This window comes from Papio anubis, chromosome 1 (assembly GCF_008728515.1).
Source record: "Papio anubis isolate 15944 chromosome 1, Panubis1.0, whole genome shotgun sequence".
Taxonomy (NCBI): Eukaryota; Metazoa; Chordata; class Mammalia; order Primates; family Cercopithecidae; genus Papio; species Papio anubis.
In genome coordinates this window covers 180467353-180478417 of record NC_044976.1, presented here as the reverse complement: position 1 = coordinate 180478417, position 11065 = coordinate 180467353, and the positions used below count along the sequence as shown (strand labels likewise).

Genomic DNA, 11065 nt, shown 5'->3' with positions numbered 1-11065 from the left:
GCTATGTTTGAAGAGCAGCCTACTCCACCCCTCTCCTCTCTGGTCCCTGAACACCACCACACACTGGCATTTTGAAAAAAATATTTTCCTCCAGGAACTGAGCACCCCCAAGCCCTACCCCCCGTTTTTTTTTTTTTTTTCCTTCTTGAGGAATGGAGCTTCGCAGAGGTTGCGTTTAGATTCAACAGTTCACAGCGGCGGGCTGCTGCTGCCGCCTCTCCGAAGAGCTCGCGGAGCTCCCCAGAGGTGGTGGTCCCGGTGCCTGTCTGGATGCGGCTCTGAGTCTCCGTGTGTCTTTCTGCTTGTTGCTGTGTGCGGGTGTTCGGCCGCGATCACCTTTGTGTGTCTTCTGTCTGTTTAAACTTCAGGATGGCTCGCTTCGGGGAGGCGGTGGTCGCCAGGCCGGGGTCCGGCGATGGAGACTCGGACCAGAGCAGGAACCGGCAAGGAACCCCCGTGCCGGCCTCGGGGCAGGCGGCCGCCTACAAGCAGACGAAAGCGCAGAGGGCGCGGACTATGGCTTTGTACAACCCCATTCCCGTCCGGCAGAACTGTTTCACCGTCAACAGATCCCTGTTCATCTTCGGAGAAGAGAACATTGTCAGGAAATATGCCAAGAAGCTCATCGATTGGCCATATCCTTTCTTGCCCACCATAACTCCCTCTCTCCCTTTGCATTTCTTTGGGTGAAGGGGGGTACCTAGCATGGAATGTATCCCCCCACCCCCTTCCTGGTGCCAATTTGCCCCTTTGCTGAAGCGCACTCTTCGGTGCATCTAAGGGGCAAGCTTGGTGCTGTGGAGACTGGTTTGGGCACTAGTGTTTTTCAAGGTAAGACTTTTGGTTTTTAATTTTTCCTATGTGGAAATCTCTAGTGTCCCTGGGTGCGTCCCTTTCTGGGCTGGGCTTTGTCTGATTCCCAGCCTTCTCCCCACCCCTACTCCCTTCACATGCCGCCCTCTACATAGATTGGGTTGCCCCAATGCTTCCTTTCATAATCAATTCTCATTTTCCTTTCTTTAAGCCAGCCACTCTGCCCATATCCCCACCAGCCAGGAGACACTGCACTGTCTTCCTGTATGGAAGTCAAGGCTCCATGAGGAGATTTATCAGTTCAGAACCTCCCAGGGCCAAAACCTTGTATACAGATAGACAGATGAATAAATAAAACAGGCTTTTGGCTGGGGACTCAGCTAACTCTGGGGACTTAAGTTTAAGTTCTACTGAAAGTGGCATGAATGAGTGTCTGTCAGGGGAGGTGATCTCTGTTGCCACAGCTCAAACAGCTCAAACTTGGAGTTCTCCTCTCAGCCAAGGAGGAGCAGCTCATTAGACCCGTCCTTTCCTTGGTCCTTGGTTGGGTACTCTTGCTTCTTAGTGCTTGACCCAGCTGGTTGCTCTCCCAGTGTCCAGGATCCAGGTGGATCTCCTGGGCCTGAATTCATCCGCTGAGGCCAGAGGTGCGCATGCAGTCTCTCTCTCCGTAGCTCCAAAGGAACTGCTCTCCCCAAAGCTCTGGTGGGGGCCATCTGTGATGGTGGTGGTGTCAGAGTGAACAGACATGGAAGGAGCTTCTTTGCAGGTTTAATCAAGTGCACCAAATGCAGGCTGCTGATTAGGCAGCTGGCTGCCTTGTTCTTCACTAAGGATTGGATGCCTGGCAAGGCCATTAGGAATTGGGGGTGATGAGGTAGTAAAGGGGATTAGTGGGAGGCAAGCTAGTGGTCTGGTGTTAAATATGGGGATGGGGTTGGACACATGGGACTTTGGGAGGGAGATTTGGGAGGGCTGCACCTGCAAAGAAGGCCCCCTTTTTTCTCCCCTATTCTCCCTCTTTCCCACCCCCACCATCCAGGTGTGCAGCAGTGAGGCAGCTGGAGCTGACTTGGGTCTCTAGTATTAGCCAGACACTCGGCTCACTTCCCACAGGGCCTGGGCATCTCCCTACTCCCCCAACCCCAGCCTCTGGCCTTCCCCTCCTTCTCTAGTTCCCTGCCTCAGCAGCTCCATGATTGGCTGGCGCGTGGTGCTTCTAGGCAGCACCCCTCATTAGAAACGAAGGAGCATCTCTAAGCAGATATTCTTCCTGCTGCTGTTCGCATCCTCCCACAGCCACCCCTGGCTGGGCTTCTCCCTCTCTCCTCCTCTCTGCACCCCTCTCCCCTGTTCCACTCCCACAGAGTGATCCTGGGCCATCTATTGCCTGAGTTAAACGTATCTAGCTAGGGAGAAGGTTTCTGGCGGGGGAGGGGTCGGGTCCCTGCAGTCACGCCTGCCGGTGCGCTGCACAAAGCGGACAGATCTCATTGTGTTGTGTGCTGCGGCTGCAAATATTCCTCTAGGCAGTCTACGGATTTTCCAGCTGGGCCCTGCTTTCTCACTTGGCTTCTACAGTTCTCTAAATCTTCCTATCCACCAGGTGCTGCTTTGCTGTGCCCCTCTCTTAGGGACGTGTTTACTCAGGCGCCCTCCCGTTTCTTTGCGGTAGACAAAGCCGCCCAACCGCCTCGCGGGTGGCAAAGTGTGCCAGCAGCCATCGTTGGCACCTCGGACAGCGCCGCTGAAACTCCCGGTGGCCCGGGGCTCCCCAGTTATCCGGGTTCAGCACCTCGAGGTACTTCCGGCCGGGCCCAGGCTTGGGGCTGAGAAACCAGGCACGTTTCCTACACCACGCGGTCATCTTTTTTCGCGTTTTCTCTTCCGCTGCAAAGACACCGCCTTTCCACCAGGCGTTGCGAGCGCGCAAGGTGCGGCTGTGAGTTTTACTCCTCCCTTTCCTTGTCTTTGGCCAAAATGGACCAAAGAGAGTCAAACGGGAGACTCTCAGACTCTCGAGGGAGTTGATTTCAGCATCATGCTCAGTGCCTTGGCCCCAAGCCCTGTCCCAATGGTCTCTTCTGTCTGCATAGTTGGCAATTTCACAGTGGTTCTACAGCATGTAGGCTGTGGTAACAGTGTTCAGAGAACATCTGCTAAGGTGTTTAGTGGAGCCCTGTTGGAAAATGTAAAATATACCATGTACAATGTAGTTGACTAATATATTCCTTCTGGTGGTGACCACGTGGAAACATTGGGCTTCCGTGGGAAACGCACCTAAATTCCTAGTCTCACCTTCCTTTCCTTTCTAAACATCCAACTTCCCAAATAATCTTGCTTTGTCTTACTGGGAGTCAGTCTGGGTAGTGGTTGCCCATAAAGTTTTGGAGCTAGGCTGCCTGGGTTCAAATCGTATTTCCTTCACCAGCTCTGTGACCTTGAAAAGTTATTTCATTACTCTGTGACTCAGTCTTCTTATCTGTTAAATGAAGATAATAATAATACTGGGAGAATTAAATGAGTTAATATATATCACGTGCCTAAAGCATTATCTATTTACCCAGTAAACACTAGTTGTTGTTATTAATGCTGTCTTTCAGAAATTTCAGCATGCTTGAAGTTGGGAGGGGTCTTAGTTCAGGTGAAGTCTTCTAGATTCTTGCCTCTCAGAGCGCGGAACTGCATCCACATCACCTGGGAACTTGCTAAAAATTCAGAATCCTCCACTTCAATCCTGCTGAATCAGAATCTGCATTGTAATAAGATCCGTGTGTGATTAATATGCTCATTAAAGTTTAGGAAGTACTTCTTTGCTCTTTGTAAGTGCCAGAGTTTTTAAAAATTTTTTTAAGAAGGGAAGGTTGTTCAGTTGTTCAGAAAGCATGTCAAGACCTGCTTTCATATTGACATATACACATTTAGCATGCTTGAGGATTTTGTTTGTATTACAACACCTTTTGGGATTTACATTTTCATTGCCTGCAGAAAGTCGCTGTAGGACAAGGGGTATAATGTACACTTCTATGTGCCACATTAGTGGTCTCATCGTGCTGTGCGTTACTGGTCTTTAATCATGTTTGTCTGAAAAGATTGGTTAAATAAAAGGAGTGGTTTAATTTATGCTTCTAGGATCACCCTGACTTGGAGGGGGAGGGTAACCTTATCCAGTTATTAATAGGGGAGGTCTAGTTCTTATGGGAAGAAATGCTCAAGATAACCCAGATTTGGCATGAAAGATGGTGGCAAGTCAACAGCCTACTCTGAATGTGTTTCATTTTTCTTGGAAGCTACATCTGCATAGGGAGATAATTTTATTTTCTTATGGCACTTTCCTCTGCAGTGGATACCATACTCTTTTTAAAAATGCTAATGTGGTTTAAAATGTGATGTTACATTCTATATGATTCCTCCTTTTCTTTTTTGCTCATCTAATAGATCTTCTCTGGCAGTGGGCTGTTCTGGGTGCCCTTCCATGTTCACTGTGCTTCACGCTTACCAGCTCTCACTCTTTCATGCCCAGGGCCAGTTACCCTGTGGGCATACAGCACCTCTCATGTGGTTTGCAGGATGCCCCTCACTTGTTTGAACTTTTCCAGGTCACGGGTATGAAGGGAAGACGTAATGTGTCTGGCTTGGAGACTGTATGCCAGAGTTGGGCAATAGGATATGCCCCCCACACCTCCATCACCTTGGTTGTCTCAGCAGGGGAGCACATGTTTTGTGTGGAAATGAATATGGCTTACAGTGGGAAGGTCAAATATGTTTGCAGCCCTGAGATATTGAAGCTCATCACAATGAACCTGTGGACATTCATCCATGATTTCTTATTGTAGAGAATTTCATTGTATCCCCAAAGCACTCTGGCTATAGATCAGAGGTTGTATGCTTTATTTTTATGAGTCTCCCATTATAAAATGTCCATTTATTTTGGAGGATTTTGGTGAGGATTACCAAAAGTTTTAGTTCTTTTTTTTTTTTTTTTTTTTTTTGAGACGGAGTTTCTCACTGTTGCCCAGGCTGGAGTGCAGTGGTGCCGTCGGCTCACTGCAAGCTCCGCCTCCTGGGTTTACTTTCGACATTCTCCTGCCTCAGCCTCCTGAGTAGCTGGGACTACAGGCGCCCGCCACCACGCCCAGCTATTTTTTTTGTATTTTTAGTAGAGACGGGGTTTCACTGTGTTGACCAGGATGGTCTTGAGTTTTAGTTCTTAAATTTCCCATTTTGGTATCTTCTTTTCTTCTGCTTTTGTTGTCTATAAATATACAGCACATTGCAGGATAGTAGACTGAGGTCCTGGTAAGAATTTCAAGTTTGATGTAATTCTAGTGAATCATGAGGCAAGATGCCTTGATTAGGGAAGACGATGGCAGCTAACAAGGATGAAATCTGTAATTATATCCTATGATCAGATAATGCAGAAAGACTTCATATCTTCTGTGTACCTGTGCACAGATGCAGATGTTGAAACAGATAGTGACTGCAGCTGCTACTGGAGCTGTAGGAGAAAGGTCTTCATTTTCTGAGCATCCCAGGACAATCTCTGAATTGCCTGTTGGCTTTGCTTTTGATATGAAGTGTGGGTAATGTTTCATCTGGAAACCAGGCCATGACTTGTTGTGGGGACCATTTGTAATTGGGATGCAGCCTGGAAAATGAGTTGGAGTGAAGGAGTTTGACAGAAATGAAATGACTTAGGATAGGGACAAAAATATCCTCCATGTGATAGTTTTGTCTGTTGGTTTGCATGTCATTATTTCTCCACTTCCCTCCACTTGCTGTTTCTGCAATAGGCGCAATGCATGCTATGAATTAAAGAAGGAAGAGGACAGTAACGAGAACAGGCCTGCTTTTTCTTCTTCTGAAACATCGAGACTCTGAAATTATTAGCTCCATCCAAAATTACTTATCTCTTTATAGCATTGCTGTACAAAATGTAGGTGTTTTTCCCCCTCAAACTCTGCTGCTTTCCCCCTTCTTTACAGGAACATCTGGTTTCTTTCAATCTTCATATTCTTCGTGAAAATAAAATTGAGTGAAGCTTTGCTAAGCTCTCAGAACTCCTGCAAACCTTTGACTCCATATGTTTGATGAGCAGGTCAACCGCCTCCCTTACGTCATGCACAGGGCTGCCTGGAAAGCTACAGCTCACCAGACATCAAAGCCCAGATGTGCAATCCAGTCCATCAGTGGTGACTCTGCTGATCTTATTTTGCTTATCACTGACCACAAAGACATAAAAGAGGAAACCTGAATGCAACTCTAATTAATATCCTTTTATTCAAGGAAAGAGAGAGAGAGAGACCAGGTCTTTACTTTCTCTTTCTGCCCATCTTTTCATCTTTCTATATTTCTGCCTCTCTCATTTTTAGGTTCAGCCTTTGTGAATAATTCATTATATGTGTGGGTTTTTCCTAGGATTTTCAGAAAAGGAAGGTTATTTGTCTTCCTCTTGGATAGGATTATTAAGGTCTCTCACAGAGGGCCAACTTCAGAAATCTACTTTTTCTCTAAGACCTTTGTTTTCTGCAGTGGGACTGTCACACAACAAAAAGGAAGCTGGGGAGAGATCTTGTAACCTGCTTTTTCTTGTCATTTGTATGATGACTGCCTCCTACCCAGCCCTGTTACATTTGAGTGCCCCCAAAATATGCAACTACTAGCCTTTTCTACTCAGAGGCCATGGGTAAGTGGAAGGTACGTGTCACTCTGAATCCTCTCATCATCTTGGGTTTTCACGCTGATAAATGCTGAACGACTCAGCCAAGGAACAGTCCTCTGTAACCATTTCTTTTCAAATTCCAGTGTGAATTTTTGTAGGAATTACAGGGAGCAGGGGTAGTTATGGGGACCAGACATGGAAATTAGTGTCTAATATTCCGCCACCACTACCACCACCACGACGTGGCTTCTAAAGCAGTCCCTTCCAAAGAGGGATAGAAACATGTTAGTTTTCCCAAGCCTTCTAAACATGCACAGAGAGGACGCATGTGTGGGTTCACCCATCAGTCATGTTTCCAGCATCAATCTTAATTAAGGACAGAAGGTACAGCACAAAGTTTTTAGACTCCCCCAACCTCGTGGTTTCTTAGTGTTAAGCTTATTGCAGGGAGATGTTTATGCTGTATCTTTGCTCACTGAGTACCCCAAATATGTTTCCTTATAAACCTTGATGAGCCCCAGTGTCCTCATCTCTGGAAAGCAGGGAGCAGCCAGAAGATGTGTTTTTATAAGGTGAAGATGGGCCAGATTAAGGGGAACAGCAGTGAATGACTTTAAAATGTGTCAGTTATCCAAGACATCCTCCCTGTTGCCTCCCAGAGCAGTGGGTACTTCTTAGGAGCTTCCTTTATTGTATTTTGAGCTCCCAATTTGTAGGACTAAATAGTTCCACCCTTAATCCTCTTACTTATTAAAAAAAAAAAAAAAAAGGAGCCTCAAATAGACCCATTTGTAAAGCAGTAGTTAATCCCAGAAGCAGGTGGGTAGGGCTTGGGAATGATATGCCCAGCCAGGCTCCAGCCACGCTCCAGCCATGTGAGGCTTCAGAGAGAGGCCCTGCCTGGCACCTGTGCCAAGTGTGGTTTTTTTGCCTGTGGGTGGTTGATTCGAATCACTGTTGCAACTCTGCATAATCTTGAGGCTATATTTTTTTGTGTGTGCTGCATTAGGTCTTTTGCTGCATTTTTGCTGCATTTGGGCTGCATCGGTTCTCTTCATCTCGGGAGAATTTAGAAAGCTTCTTTCAGATATATGCCTGAGCTTTCCAAAGACTTGTGTCATTAAAGGGGGGTGTCATCTTTCTTCCCTTTGGGGGAGGGATAAAAAGGATGTAGCTGGACGGTGAGTAGCAGGCTAGAAGGGAAAGGAAGAAATGCTCTGGTGTAGATCATGGATGGAGCCTTGATGATGCTCAGTCTGTGGCATCATTGCTGAGATGCAGGACATCGTGCGTGGCCTTCTGGATCCAGAGCAGAGGCTCTGGAAACCAGCAGTAGGAGGAAAACTAATTCTCTCAAATCTTTCTCGGCCTTCAGCTTAGCTGTAGGTTGGAAGTTTTTCAAACTTTCTGTGCCTCTTTCTCAATTTCCACACCATTGTCTCATGGGACTGGTCAGAGCCAAAAAGCATGAAATGGATTTTCAACAGTCACTCACTAACGTCTTGGCAATCTCCAGCTGTGTTCTCCTGGGAACTGTTTTGCTGCTTTTCTGTCAGCGACCATTCCTTTCGGCAGGTGATTTCCATCAACATCAAGGCTAATTCCTAATTTAGTTCCTTTGTGTTGAAGTCAGACATAGGCAGTCTGCCTGTTTCATCTATACTGCTGGCTGTCAACCTGTGTCTCAGAATCACCTGAAGGACTTGTTAAAATACAGATTACTACCCCCTACTTCCAGAGTTTCTGGTTCAGTAGGTCTGAAATAGGGCTGGAGAATTTTTGTTTGTTGCAAGTTCCCAGGTGATATTGAGGCTGCTGGTCTTGGACATCATGCTTTGAGAACCATTGCTATACGTGATTTTGTTATCTGCCTGGCAATGCCTTTCTAGGAGGCCAGTATTACAAATTGCTGATGCATTTCCTCATCCCAAATTTCTCTCATTTACCAGCTAAAGCCCTGCTGCTAACAAAAGCTTATGCTTTGGGTTTGGGTAGTGAGGAGGCTTTAAGATTTCTCTAACAAAATGCTGATGACCTTGAGAACAGGGACATATTAGGCAAAATATATGCCATTATCATCTTTGAGTTAGTTTATCTTGTTCTTTCAGGACTTATCACTGAGAGCAGACTCTTCTGAGAAGGGACATGCCCCCATTTAATTCCAGCACCTAGCACATGCTGGCACATGGTGAGCATTCTGTAAACTTTTGTTGGATGATTTATACCCAGATTGGCTACTATTGAGTTAACAAGCATCAACAAAGTGCCTTGGGTTGCCCTGATCAGGACCTGTAAGACCAGGTGTGGCCCTAGCGAGGGGACAGGAGGTTACCAGAAGGTGGTGTGAGGGCAGTGGATGGCTGGGAGGGGAGTGAAGGGTCATCACATGGGAATTGGGAGGCTGTAAAATACAAGATTTAGCTACTTCATAATTTTCCTCAGGATTCTTTCAGTTTCTGTATAGCTTAATGTGGGCTTTCTCACTGTAAAAACAAACAAACAAGCAAACAAAAAACTAGGGTATTTGTTATATGGCATTTGTTACATGGAACCCTTTATTAATTGGTGTATAGTATAGTGACAATTGAGATTGTAATGGTGACCCCCTAGGTATCACAGAATGTTGGAGTGCTTTCTGAATATTGCCAATGAAGCATTCATTGCATTATATCCAACACAGTTCCAATGGTATGTGTACTTCATTGTATTTTGAGCTTTGTGTGATTTATAATTCATATTGATTATATAAGTAGCTCATTATCACTTTTTTTTTGTTAAATTAACCAAAGTGTTCTTCTCCAGCTATACCAGATGACAGAGGAATTGGTATGTTGTTCTAGAAATCAGCCCTTTTAGTTCTAGAAATATTATAGGACCTGGAGGTGAATCATGGTGCAATTGTCATGTATCAGGTGATAGTAAGAACAAAGTCATTATTTCAAAAATGGACTAATAGCTCAGCAGGCCTTAGATTTACTGGGGAAGTTCCCCAGCTGGTAAGCTGGTATTACATCTAACTGGGTTTGTTTGTTTCTGTAGGCTAACATTGAAAATAAACCACCAAGATTTCCAAGAGACCTTTCATAAGCATGTCAGCAAGAGGTTGTCAGATGATACCTTCCCCAACTTGACTCTGAGTTATCCAACTTTTGTGCCTTGGGCTTATTTTCCTGCTCTTTTTTACTCCCACTTCCCTCATCCTTGAAGGTCAGGAGATGTTGAGCTCTAAAATGATTCAGTTGTAGGGTGATGGTCTTTAGGTTCTTAAGGGTCAGTGTGAAACTCTGTGGAACTTTAGAGTATGACCTGAATAAGTATCTGAGTAGTGACCTGAGTAAGTGTCTAGATGGCATCTAGATGACTCTTTTTGGAGTGTTGGGACCATTAAGTCCCATCGTCTCTAGTATGGTGTTTATTCATTTGCTTTCTATATTGGGATCACTAATCCTACTGACATCTGGTTGATGCTATAGACCTGTCTCTCCTGAAAAATACACATACAATTTTGCATTCAATTTTAGAGGTCTATGAATCACAATTTAAAAACATCTATCCTATTAAAAAATTCCCACAATTTGGGATGTTAGGATGCTGGGCTATCAGGAGTAGTGATTCTCAACCAAATATCAAAGGTTTTATAAGCAAGTATGACAGGAACTTTATATAAAGGAGCTAGAAAGATATGGTTGCACTGGGCTGTCAGCCAGGCTACTGTGAAAGAACACAAACATTCTAACCAAAGGGCATGAATTCAATACAGAAACTCTTTCTACATCACTGTGAAAGATGACTGTCAAGCTGGAATACTTCCAGTGACAGGGTGCTCTTCTGTTATTAAAAAACTTAAGATATAGGAAGTGGAAATATTCCTCCTTATAGCTTCCATCTGTTCTTTCCCCTCCTGTTTTTTGTTTTGTAAAGGAGTATAGACTCAATCTACTTCCTTTCACTTGATGATCCTGTGACATTGAACAGCACTGTTGGTGGACTTTTGGTGATGATAGACATGGCTCTTGGCACATGTGGCCCTTAAGGACTTGATATGTGGCTAACGTGACTGAGAACTAAATTTTAAATTTTACTGACTTAATTTTAGTTAAGTTAAATTTAAATAGCCACATATGGCTAGTGGCTACTGTACAGGATGGCACAGGCAGAGGGGATGCATGATGAGTCAGAAAGCTTAAGCTTCCCTTTGGTTCTGTCATTCGTTAGCTTTGTAACTGGGCAGGGTCTCCTTGGCTTGGTGTGCAGTGCTTCTCAGGAGCCACCCTGCACATTGCCCCAGCTTTCCTTGACCACCGTAATCACTGTCTCTCCAGCTGCTTCAGTGGCTCTTCCAGGCCTCCATGCCTTTGCACTTGCTGCTCTTCCACCTGGAATGAGTCTGGCTTTAAGATTATACTCAGAGGTCACTTCCTCTGTGAAGCTTTCCTTGATTTCTCTTGGCCGAATAAGACCAGCTTCCTCCTTTGGGCTCTCATAGGGCGCCTTACTTATTACTTTGTTGTAACATATACCACATAATTTTAGTATTTGTTTAAAATCTCTGCAAGGGTGGGGGACATTAATTACCATATAATAAGGCAG

The 11065-nt window shown here is 45.2% G+C and overlaps 1 protein-coding gene across 12 annotated transcripts in view; it reads left to right on the top strand.

Moving 5' to 3' along the window:
- CACNA1E (calcium voltage-gated channel subunit alpha1 E) overlaps positions 1-11065 on the top strand; it is a 498649-nt gene that overhangs the window by 167716 nt on the left and 319868 nt on the right. For all 12 annotated transcript variants that reach the window (XM_017951640.3, XM_021929889.2, XM_021929885.2 and 9 more), the window contains one exon: positions 369-635. In XM_017951640.3, the coding sequence (XP_017807129.1) occupies positions 369-635 (267 nt within the window). The remainder of the gene's footprint in view (positions 1-368; positions 636-11065) is intronic.